General features: G+C 36.7%; 1 protein-coding gene across 1 annotated transcript in view; it reads right to left on the reverse strand.

Moving 5' to 3' along the window:
* Window positions 1-9,063: 9,063 nt before the first annotated feature.
* LOC131954896 (uncharacterized) overlaps window positions 9,064-19,371 on the reverse strand; it is a 15,387-nt gene continuing 5,079 nt past the window's right edge. Inside the window, exons 4-6 of the mRNA XM_059318716.1 lie at window positions 17,600-17,718; window positions 17,344-17,450; window positions 9,064-9,183 (exon numbers count right to left, since the gene is read on the reverse strand). Of these exons, the coding sequence (XP_059174699.1) occupies window positions 9,129-9,183; window positions 17,344-17,450; window positions 17,600-17,718 (281 nt within the window). The 3' untranslated portion in view covers window positions 9,064-9,128. The remainder of the gene's footprint in view (window positions 9,184-17,343; window positions 17,451-17,599; window positions 17,719-19,371) is intronic.

The raw sequence follows: 19,371 nt of genomic DNA on the forward strand, positions 1-19,371 counted from the left end.
GTGAGACCGCGATCGACTTTTATTTTTATATACCATATATATAGAGAAAAAAATCGCGCCCTGCCAGGCGCCACCCCTGCGAATGTGAAAACGTTTTTAGCGAAGAAACCTCCCCAGGAATATTCTCAACATCCTCCCAAAGTTTCATGCCGATCGTGTGAACGTTGTCACCGCAAATCACTTTTATTATTTTTATTATCCGTATATAGAGGAAAATCGCACCCTCACGTGGCGCCGCCCTTGCGAAATTAAGAATTATTTTTTTTAACAGAACCTTCCCCAGAGTGTCCCAATCAACTCCCCCAAAGTCTCATGGCTGTCGGATAACGGTGTCAAACCAAAATAGACTTTTATTTTTATATACTGTATATAGAGAAAAATCGCACCATCCCGTGGCGCTACCCTTGCGAAATTAAAATGATTTTTTTACTGAACCCTTCCCTAGAGTTTTATAATGAACTCCCCAAAGTTTTATACCTATCGGATGAACGGTGTCACTGCAATTAAATTTTATTATTTTTATATACCGTATATAGAGGAAAATCGCACCCTCCCGTGGCGCTACCCTTGCGAAATTAAAATGATTTTTTACTGAACCCTTCCCTAGAGTTTTATAATGAACTCCCCAAAGTTTTATACCTATCGGATGAACGGTGTCACTGCAATTAAATTTTATTATTTTTATATACCGTATATAGAGGAAAATCGCACCCTCCCGTGGCGCCGTCCTTGCGAAATTAAGAATTATTTTTTTAACAGAACCTTCCCTTGAGTGTTCTAATCAATTCCCTAAAGTCTCATGGCTATTGGGTGAACGCTGTCAAAAAACGCTTTGTGAAAGATAATAATTTAAATGTACTTTGATCTTTGAAAAGTACGTCAATGAAAACATAAGTTGCAAAATTCACTCTTAATTCGGAAAAGATAAATATTGGGTTTTCTGACATCAATTTAGATTTAAGTACAAAGTTAACACTTTAAAAAAATACACAGTGGTGATCAATTCGAGATTTTTACTATATCAATGTCTTCCACATTTCCCCGCCATTTATATATATTATATATATATATATATATATATATATATATATATATATATATATATATAGTTACCAACAACATGACCTTTTAAAATTATTTTGTTTTAAATTTCACAAAAACATAACATTTCTATACTAAACACTCATTATACTGTAATTATTATTCCCGTGATCTCCTTGTGGAGAATAGGGATGAAACCATCATACCTCTCCATCGAACTCGGTTTTGGGCGAATTTTACAAGTTGAGCCCACGACATTCCGACGGCTTGTGCTTCACTTGTTATGTTGGTTTTGTTCTCGACCCTGCCTTCTTTCCACTTTCTTTGGGGATTACAATCTAATGCCTGTCTGGTGATGTTGATTATTGGCTTACGCAAGACGAGACACATCGATTCCCTTTTGTAAATTATATTGTACGAGCCGACCCGCGGCATATCATGCGCCGCTATTTAGTTGTTTTATTTTCTATTTTTCAGTAATTCATAATTTGTTAATTCGACAGTACTAATGCTACCACTGAAAATATTTGCTTTAAAACACTATCAGTGGATCGTTAAGAACGATACTACCCCCACCCTCTTTTCCCCCAACCCCTACCCTACACCCCCCCCCCCCGTGAAAGAAGCCTCCTCTTAGTTACCTACCCTAAGTTTAAAATCGTTTCAAAATAAATTATCTGCCCCACAATTAACTTTCACTAAACCCTGCTCTACGACTGTAAACATTTAGCGTGAACCAAAGCTCACCAGACCATGTAGGGGTGAGGTGGTAGGGAGCGCGCTTACAGCTTGTTTTCTAGCTTCTCCAAGAAGAGAATTATATATATACGAGCCGGCCCGCGGCATATCATACGCCGCTATTTAGTTGTTGCTTTTTCTACTTTTCAGTAATTAATAATTTGTGAATTCGACAGTACCAACGCTGCCACTGAAAATATTTTTTTTAAACGCTATAAGTAGCTCGTTAAGGACAAAAACCCTTCCCCTCCTCCCCCCTCCGTTAAAGTAAACTCCACTTAGTTACCCCCCCCCCCTACGTTTAAAATCGTTTCAAACTAAATTATCTGCACCTAATAACCGTCACGAAACCCGGCTCTGCTTTTAAATAAACATTTAGCGTGAACCACAGCTCACCAGACCATGTAGGGGTGGGGGTGGTAGGGAGCGCGCTTACATCTTGTTTTCTAGCGTCTCCCAGAAGAGAACTATATATATATATATATATATATATATATATATATATATATATATATATATATATATATATATATATATATATATATATATATATATATATATATATATTTATATGTCTTTGCCAATAAGTTTTTGCCGAACTTTTCTCCATCAAATCGGAATTGGTAACCTTTTCAACCAACATAATGTTCAATATGATATGCAACCTAGTCTATAACAGTTCTTTCAAACCTGACTGTCCACAGAGCAAGTGAAGGAATAGTGTTGTAAGCACTATGCCCAGAAGCCTTTCCCTATCATGAGTTAGGTACCATTCTGAGCTGGGTGGACCCAGGGACGTTCTATTGACCTGAATCCGCATTCGAACTCGAGACTTTATCTGCATTCCTATACACTTTGACTTACTTTCGGTAATTTATAACAAGACAATTATCAGCTCACGTAGACCATTAACCAATCGAGAATAAAACTAAGCATCGTCTAATCCAGGGATCTAAAAACCGCGAGGTCCTTTCATCCGGCCCGCGGAGATCTTTTTGTCCACTGACAAAAAAGTTTCTTGAAGGTGGCTGAGGAACTGTGCCCAGAAAACAATTTGAAAATGTAGTTTTGGGTGCAAATACCGTTGCCCACCGTGTTGCAGACATTGGTGAAAACGTTGTTACTCAAATAGCGAAAAATGCAAGCAAGTTTCGCAATTTTTCAATTTTAATGGATGAGTCGATGGACAGATGTTCCGCCTCTCAACTGCTTGCGTTCATTAGAAGTGTGGATGAAGACATGAACATAACACAAGAGCTGGCTTCCCTACATACCATGTATAGCACTGTTACCGGAGATGATATATTCAATGAGTTGAAAAAAAAATTTGCCGATTATAACTTCATATAGGTCTTCATGGCGTAAGCAACAGCTGTTTCCCCCCGCTCATGATTATCAAAGACCTTCAGCTGCAGTTTCAAAAGCGGTTTTCGGACTTGGATTCAAAGGCAGAAGAAATGAGACTTTTTCGAAACCCATTTGAAGCAAATGTGGCCAGTTGACCAGATGAACTGCAGCTGGAGGTCATTGAATTGCAAGCAAATGACCTCCTTAGAGACTAGTTCAAAGAAGGACGGGTGGGATTTTTTATACGTTTTTGACCAAGGAAGACTTTTCTAAGTATCAAATTTTGCAACAACATACCTGGTTTAACAAACATTTTCAAAAATGAAATACGTGAAGAACAATTTCAGAACAAACTCGGACCTGGAGTGTGTTGTTAGCCCCCGACAGTGTTTCTTTCAAACTTTTTTTCTCCGGGGGTGGGGGGTTGAGGACGGCACTTGAAATTTGTATATATTGCTATATAAATTATATTTCGTGGGGGAGGCGGAGGAGGAGGTAGACTTTTTTCTGGGGGGGGGGGGGGGAGGAGGAGGAGGTAGACATTCTTCGGGGGTGGGAGAGGGGGGGGGCAAACATACAAGTCATATAATGGCTAATACTAGGCATTGTAAACATATTCATCGCATACATAAAACATCACCTTATTTTATTAAAACGAATAAAAATTATGAACGGCACTGCTTTCACACATAAATAATAATTTTACAAAAAATTATCAACAAACACAACCGCTATAAGAACATAAGACCATTAAATAATCCAGGCCACGCACACGCACACACACACACACACACATATATATATATGTATATAAAAATATATATAAATATATATATATATATATATATATATATATATATATATATATATATAGATATATATAGATATATAGATATATAGATATATATATGTACTGGCCCTTGTGAAAAACATTGTGGAGAACCGTGACTTGTGTGTTTGCCCGGGTGTAGGAGAAATGTAGGCCTATTACTTTTCAAATTAAATGTCAATATTCAAATACGGACATTTGAGAAAATAACACATATCCCTAAACTTAACTCTAACTCTAAACTTAGCGCAAATACAAAACGCAAACACAAAGGCAAACAATAAAGCGAGCGCAAACGCAAAAATAAACGTAAACACAAACATAGACGCAATTAAAATAATAAATTTAGATTTTATTACAAAAATAAACTTTTAAAACAGCAAGTCAATTTTTTTCATTATGTGAATGTCTTCCATATATATATAAATATATATATATATATATATATTCAGTTCTATTATTATATTCCGTTATAATATTTTTCAGATCAGATGATATTTTTTTGGAGGGGGGAAGGGTTGCTAGATTCAACATAAATTCTCATGAGTATGAAAAAATTAACTATTTTAATTATAAACAGAGGTTTATCGAAACTTTATACAAGTTACAAACAAGCATTAGATGCTTATATGACAGTCAAACTTTTGCGATTATGAGTATTAATAGCGACACAAACTCATTAATGGTAGTCAGTGGCGTAGCCAGGAATTGGTCAAGGAACTTAAAAGATTTTTCCATTTAGTTCACCTTATAACGTTTCCCCATCTATGCCTTTTTTATCACTAAAAGCTCATATATTGGCCTATTATGAATTTCACAGTAACACACACAAGAACATTCCACAAATGGGAATTTGTGTTTATCCCTGAGGTTTTATTGTGTACGACTACTATGTCTCTTGTTTTGGTCACATTTCTTCTGGAATTTAAGGCGTCTTCAAGCGTCGTGGTTGGAAATGTTTTCGTCTCGACCAGCACACAGTCGCCATCTTTAACCGTCATGCCCGGGTCCGAACAGCACTTCCGGTTGTGCGCAACGGTGCACGGTCTGGCCTCGTGATCAAATTACAAGTTCTCGCCATTCCCACACGCCGCGTCACACGCCGCGCATGCCCACTCACACCAGCACTGTCCGGGTTTTATGTAATATCCTCCTGCACAGGTTAAGGTTGCGTCCTTTGTCGAGCTGCAACTGGTTTCTATTATTTCATTCTGTAAATTTTAAACATTGAACTTCAACTGCATGAATTGTTTAATTTGGGTTAGATCAATATATTATTAACTAGATAGATGACCCGTTGTGGGAGAAATACAACGGGTTCTAGTTTGACAGTGTTGTCTTTTTCACTAAACCGAAATCAAAATCACAACCTTAACCGGAAACAAAAAATGTCATTGAAAAAATATTTGAATCAAGAAACGGCATTTTAACCGGATTTAACCTTCATCTTCACGTAGTTACTGCACATTCATGCTACGTATAGTCATGGTCAAACCGCTAAACCCTAAGCTCAAACTTGACAAAAGTCGCATTTAGAGTTTCTTTCAGGCATATCTTCAGCGTCTACCACCCCTTATAATGTACTAGAATTTATATAGAAAATATACGTACCGGTGTCCGCCCCCCCCCCTCCAAACCCACATCCACCCCAGAAAATTTCAAATCCCCCCCCCCCCCTTCCCTACGTAAAAAAGAAAGTTTGTAAGAAATACTTGTCGCATGTGTAGATAATACAGACTAACTAAACGTAGACCCTCATCTATAATATAGACCCGTTTCCTACTTTTTGCCGATGTACTTCAATCATGGTGATAGTGTTTCTTTCAGACATTTATTTCTTCGGGGGGGGGGGGGGCACTTGAATTATTTTTTTACGTTTCCACCAACCTAACTCGGTTTAGAACATGGCTGACAAGCAGTTAACGTTATCTCCGCCATCTTGAATGTCATGAATGTTCCAGCCTGACATGGGTGACATCTGTTCCCCGTCTGGTTCCAGAAGTTTCCCTGTCCGCATGACGTCACGATGTCCACTTTGCCCGGCAGGGCATAGGACATAGTCCTGGAGGGGATGTCCTCATCACATTTACTGCTACAGATGCCCAACGTATGGACTTTGGACTGTACTAGTATTACAATAAATACAAACAGATTTGATTGCACCGTCACTTCGTATCGCCTACAATACGTTCCCGTGATTTAGCTGTTCTGTAATGCAAAATGTACCAGTTTTTTGTTTTTTTTTACATCCGCTGATACACTTTCAAAGAATCTGATGTCTATCTACAACTTTAAATAAAACATAGTCTTTATTTATCAACACTTTAAAAACAAACATATTTTCATTTACAGACCAAATAACGGCCGACGCTTTTTAAATCTTTGCAAATAAATATTAGCTTATAATACTTAAAACAGTTATTGTTATTAAAGTGTTGTTATTATACATATTTTAATATTTCTAAATTTTTATATTTTTCATATCATTTACAAAATCGAACGATTGAAAAATTACACATTAAGTATGAACAGAAGCTTGTCGATACTTTTAATACATTTTTAATTAATTGATTTTTAATTAAATCAAACTTATAGTTCTTTAAAATTTCATGTCACGAGAATCCTATTTTTACCTTTGTTATATTTTTTAAAACAAATCTGTTACGTAGAAAACAATGAAATTTCAATCACAAAATTCTATCCGTGACGGACAAAGCGAAAAGATTTAAAAAATTAAGCAAACACAAACAACAACAAACTCAACCGGCTGAAACACACGCAGGTAAAGCCACTTTCAACAAACCGCGTGGGAGAATTTCATCAGCCGTCTTTTAAAATTGAACGAAAATAGAGTGTAGGCTTTTGTAAAAAAAATAGGGCTTGGCGTTAACATGCTGTTGACGAGAACACAATATTTCGGGAAAATCGGGAGTATTATTACAGCAATCTATTTATAAACTTTATAGTTCTACCAATAGACTGTAATGTTATTAAATACATTATTATACTTTGCATTAAATGTATTTTAATAGACAATTGTGCCAAGCTGAAGACATTATTTAGTCCTGAACAGGTTTATACAACTGACCCCAGAAGTGGCGCCCGGGGACAAACTTTCAATTTGTTTTAAATAGATGTTACATCAAAACATTCAGAGTTTCAGTTATAGCGGTTGAGATATGTAGAGAATTTAATTTAAGGATATCTTTGAAAATAAAATAAATTTAAAAAAAAATTCTTGGTTGAGTTTATGTATCTAAATCGATGTAATGATGTTTATGTTAATTGTTAAATATTGAACTTTGAAAAAAAAATGCTTTTGCCTTTTTTTTTGCACCGTGTCTTTTGTTTTTAAAGATAATTTATGTTAGTAACAACATCGCCCAAAAAAACTTTCAATGCAGTTTTGTGATATTTTATATCACATTCGAGCGTTCCTAGCTCACAAATGCCAAGTATTCAATTGTTGAATTTGCAAATTGAGCACATCTTCATTTTACATATTTTAGAAAATTTTCTTCTTCGTTCTTAATTTTAGTATTGGAAAGGATTTCATCCAAAACAATAAAGTATACGTGTTAGCTGGATATGCGCCATTTAGGCCGTTGACTCCCGATTTCAGCCTGCTTTTCTTTTTTGATTTGCTTCCATAGCCTTTGTCCTACCAAGAATAACACAGGAAAGGAGTTGTTTGATTTTGGAGTTGTCTCTCCTAGAAGTGAAGTGTTGCTGTCACCAGCTTTCGAACCTCGTCAGCCCGAGGTTTTGAACTCCAGCATTTTTGGTTTAGCAACCATTCCCGACGATCCCAATTTGATTGTTAAGGTTTTGGGGTGGGGGTAATCGTTTTGCTAACTCTTATTGGGCTCTCTAGGTTATATATATATATATATATATATATATATATATATATATATATATATATATATATATATATATATATATATATATATATATATATATATATATATATATATGTGTGTGTGTGTGTGTGTAACTAGGGGTAGTTACGATCAATGCGTTAGGGCTATAATAGGGGCGGGATTCCTAGCACACCCGGGAGTTTGAACTACAGCTGCCGTAGCTGTTACATCACTCTGGGTGTGGCGAAACCACTTATTGAACCGGTCAGCTGAATGGCGACCCACCGGTCAAGCTGATCGCGGGACGGCCCTAAACAGCCATCCCTGTGATCAATAGCGGAAACGTTGGCCAGGTAACAACGGGGCTCAATCAATCTGACACTGATTATCGCCAACAAAGAATCCTGAGCGGACCAGAGTTCGACCACGGGGGGAGAACGGGATCAGAGACGGGCGGTACGTAATGACAGACTTGCTCTTTGACACCTAGGACATTACGGGTAGCCAATAAATACTGACCCACCGAAACACGACCGGACAGTACGAACAGATAGTACACGAGAGACGATAGAGTAGTCTCTGGTTCAGGTACAAGGTAAGAAATCAGTACGGACGAGTTTATGGTGACAGGACTTAGGGGTGAGTAAGATTGTGCGTAGCTGTCGTTGTTGGTGTATGAGTTGTGAATGTTGTGTACGAATGTACGATGGTATATTAATAGGGTATTGTAGTGTAAGAATAGCTTGTGATCATCAACCTTTTTTGTGTCGATATATTTACAGACTGTGGAGGTCTGTTGGGTTTTTTTTTTTTTTTAGTTTATGGCTTTTCTTTGTAAATACCATCATCGAACCTACCATTGTGTAGAAGAAAGCGTGTTGCTGCATTCTTTCATTGGTTACACACACACACACACACATATATATATATACATATATATATATATATACATAGATAGATAGATAGATAGATAGATAGATAGATAGATAGATAGATAGATAGATAGATAGATAGATAGATAGATAGATAGATAGATAGATAGATAGATATTGTCCGAGGGGTGGGGGAGTGTCCGGAGGGGGGAATGATTGACTGGGGGGGGGGGGGGGTTAATGCCCTGTTCCCATATGTATGTTTGAATACCCAAACGAATACGCAGACCTGCACAAACTCACTACAATTATATTAGGAATAAGTTTGTTCTTTACAGGGTATTTTTAATGTTGGGAGAAATCTGTTTTCTTTTTTTTTTTTGCCAACAAAAATAGCAGCAGCTTAAATGCCTGTATCTGCTACGATGCCTACAACGGCTACATGGCGCCCAAACCGCGACTAGGTGCTCTACCCTCTAATCCGAGGACAGTTCTGTAGATTGGAGAAAAAAACATTATTAAAAAACGAAAATAAGGGACAATCGAATTACTTTTGATAAAAATAATACGTTGTCGTTATCAGCAAAAACATAAATTGAAATTATTTTTTATGTTGTTTGTAAGAGTAAATACGGGACCTATACAAATCTGGGGGCCTTGGACTACTGGCCACTCACCTGTTATGATAGATTATAAATATCTATCATGGTGTCTCCACCTCTTCCCCTTTCTTGCTACCCCACAGGTAACGGTACACACCTGGACCTGAGTCCAGCGGTATCGTAAGGCTGACCGGGGCTCGACCTCGGACTGCGGTCACGAGGGCGGAGCCTAAGTCATGTGACCTGTAGGGTAGGGACGCTACAGTCCGGTCACTCTACCTTCTCCCCTCTTCGGAGGTACACGTTTTTTTTTGGTGCTAAGGCACTAGCCATTGTAACATTATACTTATTTTGGTGCTACGGCACTTGTTCTCCTCGGAGAATATAAACGTACGTTTGGCAACGTGTGTAGAGGATTGTGTGGCTTTATTGGAAGGTAATTTACTCTTACTTTTATTAGCTGTACTGTTATAATATTAAATAATAAGTATGGAATGAGTATAAAACAATGTATGAATGAAAAGCATATTTTCTAGTAATGTTTATTGTAGGTATTATGTAAGTCTAATGTAAATGTATTATCTTGGTAACAATTGTAAACTTGTATGTGTCTGAATGAATGTGTATATCACACAGATGTTAGGAAGTTGTAACATGTATTTTACAGCCGGCCAGCTTGGGGCTTAAACTTAGTACAGAGGTCTGTGTGAGCAAGTGTGACCACGCCGCCCTGAAGACCAGTCGCCCATTCAAGGCTGCTCTAAGTTGTATCATTACTCCAATGCCAATAATTCATGTATTAAAAGTAAACGATTGTGAAACTGAGTTAACTACTTAATCATAATTTTAAACCTTTTCACTGAGCCAAATATCGGCAATCAGTCAATAATAATAACATAACATTAATAAACACAATATTACTATTAAGGGACCTCTTGTCCAGCAAGACAAACCCTAGAGCAAACAAGTCATTCTGTAGCTGCGGCTATATCTATTTATGTGCGGTATGACTCGCTAGAGCATATTTGCCACATCACCCCCCCCCTTTACCCGACACTGGTTGAGTTAGTTAACGGGTGGACGTTTACAAAAACATGACCCCCCCCCCTTCACGCCCAGCTAGTAAACATATCGGATCGGAACTCGTATCGTTCCTCTTTTGTATGGGTGTCATAAATGGATGACTCCTTTACGCATATGCACACACACATGTGCGCAGACACACACACATATATATATATATATATATATATATATATATATATATATATATATATATATATATATATATATATATATATATATAAGCGGACTGGTAGTGTGTCAGTACTCGTGTCATCGCTATGGATTTTGGTTTTGGAACCATATAAGTGAACATCATACCACGCAGTGCTTTTCAGTGCATCGCAGTGTCTTGTTATAATTAAAAGAGTAGGGTTTGTTTATATAACGACTTTAATTTATTTTATAGTTGCCACTGTATTTACTCTTTCGCATAACGTAGAGAAAATATTAAATACACGCACATTGCAAAAACATATTAAACGAATAATGTCAAATATCATTTTCATTTAGATTCATAGAGAAAGTGGAAACATTTTAATAATAATAGGATCGAAAAAACTAATTGATTAAACTGTTTTGTAATTTTCCAGGAGAGGTAATTTAAAAATAAATTCAACTCACGTTTATAAAAAAATGTGAATGCAAAATCTGCGGACCTCGAAGAAATTAGTGTTGCAATAATATAATTAGCAAAATGTGAATGCAAATTTATCAGCGTGTGTGTTTTCATTGTGATTGTTTGCATTGTGTTTTTGTTTTCTTTTCTGTTAATGTTGTAATTGTGTTTTCTTATGTTTTTGTGCTTTTATTTGTGTTTTTGTTGTATTTGTGTTGTGTTTGTGTTGTGTTTGTGTTGTGTTTGTGTTGTGTTTGTGTTGTTTTGAGTTGTGTTGTGTTGTTTGTGTTGTGTTTGTGTTGTGTTCGTGTTTTTTTTGTGTTAAGTTTGTGTTGTGTTTGTGTTGCGTTTGTGTTGTGTTTGTGTTGTGTTGTGTTGTGTTGTGGTTGCGTTGTGTTTGTGTTGTGTTTGTGTTGTGTTTGTGTTGTGTTTGTGTTGTGTTGTGTTGTGTTGTGTTTGTGTTGTATTTGTGTCGTGTTTGTGTTGTGTTTGTGTTGTGTTTGTGTTGTGTTTGTGTTGTGTTTGTGTTTTGTTTGTGTTGTGTTTGTGTTGTGTTTTTGTTGTGTTTTTGTTGTGTTTGTGTTGTGTTTGTGTTGTGTTTGTGTTGTGTTTGTGTTGTGTTTGTGTTGTGTTTGTGTTTGTGTTGTGTTTGTGTTGTGATTGTGATTGTGTTATGTTTGTGTTGTGTTGTGTTTGTGTTGTGTTTGTGTTTTTGTTGTGTTTATGCTTTTGTTTGTTTTGATCTTTTCCCAAGTTGGTACATTGCGTTGTGTTTGTGTTGTGTTTGTGTTTGTGTTGTGTTTGTGTTGTGTTTGTGTTGTGTTTGTGTTGTGTTTGTGTTGTGTTTGTGTTGTGTTTGTGTTTGTGTTGTGTTTGTGTTGTGTCTGTGTTGTGTTTGTGTTGTTTTTGTGTTGTGTTATGTGTTATGTGTTATGTGTTATGTGTTATGTGTTATGTGTTTTGTGTTATGTGTTATGTGTTATGTGTTATGTGTTATGTGTTATGTGTTATGTGTTATGTGTTATGTGTTATGTGTTATGTGTTATGTGTTATGTGTTATGTGTTATGTGTTATGTGTTATGTGTTATGTGTTATGTGTTATGTGTTATGTGTTATGTGTTATGTGTTATGTGTTATGTGTTATGTGTTATGTGTTATGTGTTATGTGTTATGTGTTATGTGTTATGTGTTTTGTGTTTTGTGTTTTGTGTTATGTGTTATGTGTTATGTGTTATGTGTTATGCGTTATGCGTTATGCGTTATGTGTTATGTGTTATGTGTTATGTGTTATGTGTTATGTGTTATGTGTTATGTGTTATGTTGTGTTAAGTTGTGTTATGTTGTGTTATGTTCTGTTCTGTTGTGTTTGCGTTGTGTTTGTGTTTTTGTTTGTTTTGATCTTTTCCCAAGTTGGTTCATTTAAAAAAGATTTACCGTGGCGGAGCACGGGTATGCAGCTAGTCTATAATATAAGCCGCGATGTAGTGTGTCAGTTCGTCATCGCTATAGATTTTGGAACCATGTGGAAGTCTCTCTCTGGGCGCGGACGCCCGGGTAAACGTGCGGTTTAAATTGCGCCATGGGTTCGGGGAGGAGAGATGTCTGGGCGGATGTTCGTTTTACCGTAATTTTACCAAAGTGCTGTAATATAGTGAGACTTGTGAAGTCAAGGGAACTCACTCTTCTTGCATTAGTATTATATTTATACTGTTATCTTGAGTGATGTCCCTTATATGTATATATATATTTGTGTCTCGTGACTTCCGCCCTCTCTCTCGTTACCATCATGTAGTTGAGGCCAATAAACGTTTTATATACAATCACATGCTTCTATCGTCAATCTATTACATCTGGCGACGAGGATAAATAATCCACTAGAAAGAGCATATGCTTACTTAAAAAGGAGCTTGCTAGAGCATATTGGCTAAGTATTTCTAGGATAATGGCGCTGTATGGCCAAATAAATGAATTTGATTCGAATGATGAAACCATTCATGATTATCTAGATAGGTTAAGCTTTTACCTTGAAGCTAACGACGTGATCATAGAAGCCAAAAAGAGAGCTGTTTTGTTAACAGTCATAGGGCCTCAACAATTTAGGCTACTAAAGGACTTATGCGCACCAGCTAGTCTAACTACCAAGAGCTTTAACGAGCTGAGCAAACTGCTAACAGACCACCATGCGCCTGTACCATCAAAGTTTCTATGTAGAGCTAGATTTGACGGTAGGACTCGTCAACCAAACGAGTCAATATCAGAATATGTTGCTGCTTTACGTCATTTAAGTGAATTTTGTGAATTCGGAGACACGCTGTCTGACAGACTATGTGAAAAGTTTGTGACAGGTGTAAACAGTCCTGATGTTCAAAGAAAGTTGCTGCTCGAGTCAGATCTAACATTAGAAAAAGCAATACAACTTGCGACTTCATTCCAGCAGTCATCCGATGCGGCGAGATCTCTAGCACCCTCAGAGATCCATGCAGTAAACAGCAGGTTAGTCAACAAACACCAACCCTATCAGAGCATTTCAACTTATGCTAAACAGCCTGCACGTTCAAATCTTAGATCTAAATCTAGTAATAATGATCAAAAATGTCATCGATGCAAAGGTCCCCATGCATCTCATCGATGCAAGTTCAAGTCAGCAACTTGTTATAAGTGCAGTAAGCAAGGTCACATTGCTAAGGCCTGCTTTGCAAAGTCTTCGTCTGTTGCTAAATCTAGCCAGTCAAGACAGTACCGCAACCAAAGGCAGCACTATGTTAACTCTCACCAAGACTACCTAACCCAACCAATGAACCACTCTACCTGTGAAAATGCTCAAACTGATTCGCAGCCGGATTTCAACCTGTTCTCTGTGAAATCAATAAGTCATGCTCCCAGCAATGTACTAGTTTATATAAACGGTAAGAGCATCAGCTTCCAACTTGACACTGGAGCATCTCTAACAGTCATCGCAAAGAAAGACTTTGACGCTGTCACAGGAGGATCAGTGCCCCTACAACCATGTCACACGTGTCTAACAACATACACTGGTTACAATGTTCCGGTAATAGGAGAGTGTATGGTTCATGTAAGTTATAATGGTCAAAGTGTTAAACTTCCTCTTCTTGTGGTTGAAGGAAATGGACCACCATTACTAGGTAGGAACTGGTTAAGTGATCTTAAGTTTAATTGGGAGAGTATATTTTCAGTGATCAAAGCAAGAGAATCTAGTTTTACTTCAATAGATAAAGTTATATCTGAAAATGAAAGTGTTTTTGGTAATTCAGGATTACTAAATGATAGAACAGTGAAGATAAGCATTAAAGACACAAATCCAAGATACTGCAAAGCTAGAGTTCCACCTTATGCAATGAGGAATAAAATTGAAAATGAGCTAAGTAGATTGGAATCTAATGGCATCATAAAGAAGGTAGACTATTCCGATTGGGCAACGCCCATTGTGCCAGTGTTAAAGAAGGATGGTTCTGTAAGAATTTGTGGAGACTATAAAGCTACACTGAATAAGCAAATAGAGCTAAATAGGTACCCTATTCCTAACATTGAGGAAATTTCTTTGAATTTGGCAGGAGGAGACAAATTCACTGAATTAGACTTTAGTCATGCTTACACTCAACTAGAACTGCATCCAGATTCAAAAGTCCATACGACAATAAACACACATAAGGGACTCTACCAATATGAAAGACTATGTTTTGGTATATCATCCAGCCCTGGAATTTTCTAAGCTGTCATGGACAATATTTTTAAGGACATTCCAAATGTTTGTGTTTACTTTGACAATGTGTACATAACTGGTAAGAATGACACTGAACATCTTAAAACACTTGATAAAGTCTTGAAAATAGTTGGTGAAAAAGGTTTAAAGATAAACAAAGATAAATGTCAATTCATGCTGACAGAAATTAGTTTTCTTGGTTATATATTAAGCAAGCAAGGTCTCAGACCTCAACCTGAGAAAACAAAAGCCATTAAAGAAGCACCCAAACCTGAAAATACCCAACAACTAAGAGCTTTTTTGGGCTTGATAAATTACTATGCGAAGTTCATAGGAAATCTGTCTGGTAAACTATCACCACTGTACAAGCTGCTACAGAAAAATGCAACTTGGCACTGGGGTAAACAACAAGATGCTGCTTTTAATGCAGCAAAAGAAGCTTTGTCTTCTGACACCTTACTAACTCACTATGACCCAGGGAAAATACTTGTCTTGACATGTGATGCTTCACCAGATGGTGTAGGAGCAATCTTGTCCCACATGGATGAAAAGGGTGACAGACCCATTGCTTTTGCCAGTAGATCTTTGAACCAGGCTGAGAAAAATTATTCTCAGGTAGATAGGGAAGGCTTAGGCATCATTTTTGGTGTTAAGAAATTTCATAAGTTTCTGTTTGGTAGGAAGTTCACCATCTTTACAGATCATAAACCATTGCTAGGTTTATTTGGAGAAAACAAAACCCTACCTGAGCATGCCTCACCAAGAATTCAAAGATGGGCTATCACACTAACTGCATACAATTATGAATTGAAATACAAACCTGGATCTGAGAATAGTGCAGATAGTCTTAGTCGATTACCTTTAAAAAACCAAAGCCTTAGCTATGTACCAGAAGATGTATTTGTTCTTTTCACTATCATGGATAACTCCAATATAAATGTGAATGATGTCAAGAGAGAAACACAAAAAGATGAGTGCTTAATACAAGTATATGAGTACAGTAAGAATGGTTGGCCTAAAGAGTCAGTGAATGATGACTTAAGGCCATATGAAATAAGAAAAATGGAATTAAGTCTAAAAGATGGAGAAGATGCAGTCCATTATCAGTCAGAGTTACCTAAACAAAGTATTTGTAACTTAATAAATGATTATGGTGATATGGCAATTTCACTATCAGATTACCTGAGAAAATTGATCAATCAAAGAAATCTATGTCAGTTAAGGATCTGAATAACAGCATAATACTTTCAGATGCCAATTCAAAAATAGTTCCATTAAATCATGACAAACATCCATTGAAAGAGAATTTGGTGTTAATGAGAATGTGTATCTGAGAATTTATGGGAGAAGGGAAAAATGGATACCAGGTCAAATTGTTCAATGTACAGGACCTGTGTCTTATAAAGTAAAAACAAACGATGGACTTATTGTCCGTAGACATGCCGACCAGTTAAAAATAACTTGTGCAGATAATAAGTGTGAACCTGTCAATCCCACCAAATCTGATCAGTTCACACCAACTCAGTTTGTTCCACAACCAGGTTCTGTTGATATGAGTGAACCAAGTAGTCTGGAGTCAGAAAATGTAAATTCTGGAATTAATGATTTAGATCCTAGACCTCCCGAGATAGAGAATCCATATGGTCAGAATCTTGAGTCACCAAATCAAAAGCCACTGAGAAGGTCAAGCAGGACAATCAAAGTCCCAAATAAGTTAGACCTATGATTTTAAAGGTCAAAAGGACTTTGACATCATTGTTTTGTATTTTAATTATGTTGTAACATATTGTGCATTGTTTGTAAGGATGTAATCTACCATAGTGTTCATGTTACAAAATAATTGGTGATTTTAGGATACTGTAAATTGTTCTATTGAGAGATGTGTTGTGTTTACTAAGGGTAAAGGGATGTAATATAGTGAGACTTGTGAAGTCAAGGGAACTCACTCTTCTTGTATTAGTATTATATTTATACTGTTATCTTGAGTGATGTCCCTTATATGTATATATATTTTTGTGTCTCGTGACTTCCGCCCTCTCTCTCGTTACCATCATGTAGTTGAGGCCAATAAACGTTTTATATACAATCACATGCTTCTATCGTCAATCTATTACAAGTGCTACTGACACCCGCGCGCAGCGCTGAAGAAATATCCGCCCTAATGCGGGGACTTCCTATCCGCGCGCAGCGAGGTAAACTCCGAGGATACCGACACTCGCGCAGAGCGGTGCGATGAAGGATTTTCTACCCCAATGCGGGAACCCCCCACCCGCGCGCGTTGCTCTGAGATATTATTCATATCCAAACCGTAGTAAAGCACGGGTATATGCTACTCGCGCGCAGCGCTGTGCGCTAAAGGAAAATTCGCGCCAATGCGGGGACCCGCACCCGCGTGTTGCGCGGTAAACTCTGATGTAATATCCACACCGTAGCGAAGTACGGGTATATGACTTTGTGTTTAGATTTGATCTGTTACTAAGTAGGTACATTTAAAAAAGTTTCACCGTGGCGGAGCACAGGTATGCAGCTAGTATATTATATATATATATATATATATATATATATATATATATATATATATATATATATATATATATATATATATATATATTGTGTGTATATGTGTGTATATTAAATTATTTTGCATACCCGGGTGATCCTCTGAAGAAGCAAACAAAATGGCCTTTGGGGTTTGATGGTGACGGGCAGAAAGCGATACTGCAACTGAATGCTCTTAGACTCTTCGCCTGTTCAAACTGTAGATATGAAGTTACAATGTTAAGGACGGCTACTTTTATATATAGCCTTGTTACTATAAAGGTTTTTGTAGATGTTAGTCTTTATATTAATCTCCGAACGTTGCCCTAATGATATAGATATTTAAATAGTCACATAGATCAATTACCTTTGGTGAAAATGACCAACTGGTAACCATGTTTGCTAAAAGGCTTTCTTGGTTTTTTTCAAAATAGTCTCTCAAGATGGCTGAATAGCTCTGAATTGGCTTTGATTTGTCAATGGTTACTATAAGCAAGAAAAAAGAAAAAACACTAATTAATAAGAACATGTCTTATCATTGTATAAATGAAATATCTTTCAGTTATTAAATTATTCTTTTAAAATTAATTTGTACTTTTCATGTAGTGGAATAATTATACAAATAATTTCCCTTGATCGGGATCAAGCTTGAAAATAATTACAGAATTTTCATGCATCTATAAAGTGCAATGCAGCAGTTAAAAATGTACTTTAAATACTACGTTCATTTATTTTATACTCTAATTTTACTGTTTACTAATAATTGTTTTAATCAGTAAAGGTTTAGAAACCGTACCTGAATGTCCTTATTATAATTTTGTTTCTACTTGCGTATGTTCATGTTTGCGTTTCCGTTTATGGTTGCATTTTGTTTGCGGTTGCTTTAATGTTTGCATTTTTTTTGCGTTTGTGTTGTTTTCTTTTACGTTTATGATTCTGTTTAAATTATTTTTTTTTAGTTATTATTTGCATTTATATTTGCGTCTATGTTTGCATTTTCGTTTGAGTTTACGTTTAAGTTAGTGTTTGTGTTTTCGTTTATGTTTTATTTTTTGATTATGTTTGCGTTTAAGTTTGTGGTTCGTTTTTGTATTTGTTTAAATGTATGTTTATGTTAAAGCTTGCGTGCATTTACGTTTATGTTAATGATTGCGTTACAGTTTGAGTTTTATGTTTATGTTATTATTACGAACACCACTCTATCAGCCAGATAGCTGGCGAACGTACTCGGGTTCGTTTGAATGGTTATACACATATGGCTTAAAGCCCTATAAATGATAGCTAGCACAACAGTTAACGAGGACACGTACTTAACGTCTAGGGGATACACTCGATGAACTCCTGATGCCAACAACACATTTAATCCATATATAACTTTTAATATGTGTACAAATTCAAGGTAAGACTAGCTTTATACAGAATACAATGAATGAGTAGAATATCAAAAACCCAACTTACAATTTGAGGAAAAAACACTATTTTACACTATCACAGGATATGGCACTTAGGAAAATCACCACAGCTTATACTACACTACTTAAAGCACAAAATATTACTTAAAACCACAAGTAATAATGGAAAAATGCTGCTTAGAAACTATAGGCTACAAAATAGCGACACTCAAGGCTTTCTCTCTCAAAGATGTCTGGTCTGACTTGCTACTACGGACTGCTGAGGTGGACTGCCCGCAGATAAGTCTGTGCAGACCGTTTGATACCTGAGGTAACATGGGAGGTCACCTTCAAAACGTGAGACTATTGGTTGGGACAATTCTGATGTCCGAATCAACCAATCGAAAGTATAAAAGTATTGCACCACCACTCGTGATGGAAAAGTACTAGGGTATATGTCTTTCTTAGAACTATGGAAAATTACCTGGTGGTTGCACCAGTCACTCATGGTTGAGCAATAAAAGTCAAACTAAAAAAAATACAAGACCTAAGTAGGTCACATTATGTTTATGTTTATTTTTTCATGTATTTTTATGTTTATGTTTTGCGTTTATGTTTACGTTAACCTTTATGTTATTGTTTCCGTTTCCGTTTGAGTTTAAGTTTTTATTTGAGCAGAAGCGTAGCGAGGGAGGGGGTGGCGGGGGGGGGGGGGGTTGCGAACCGCACCGGGTAACACCATTTAAGG

The sequence above is a fragment of the Physella acuta genome, unplaced genomic scaffold (genome assembly GCF_028476545.2).
Source record: "Physella acuta isolate Inbredline_101_S28 unplaced genomic scaffold, ASM2847654v3 ptg001038l, whole genome shotgun sequence".
In the NCBI taxonomy this organism is placed as follows: Eukaryota; Metazoa; Mollusca; class Gastropoda; family Physidae; genus Physella; species Physella acuta.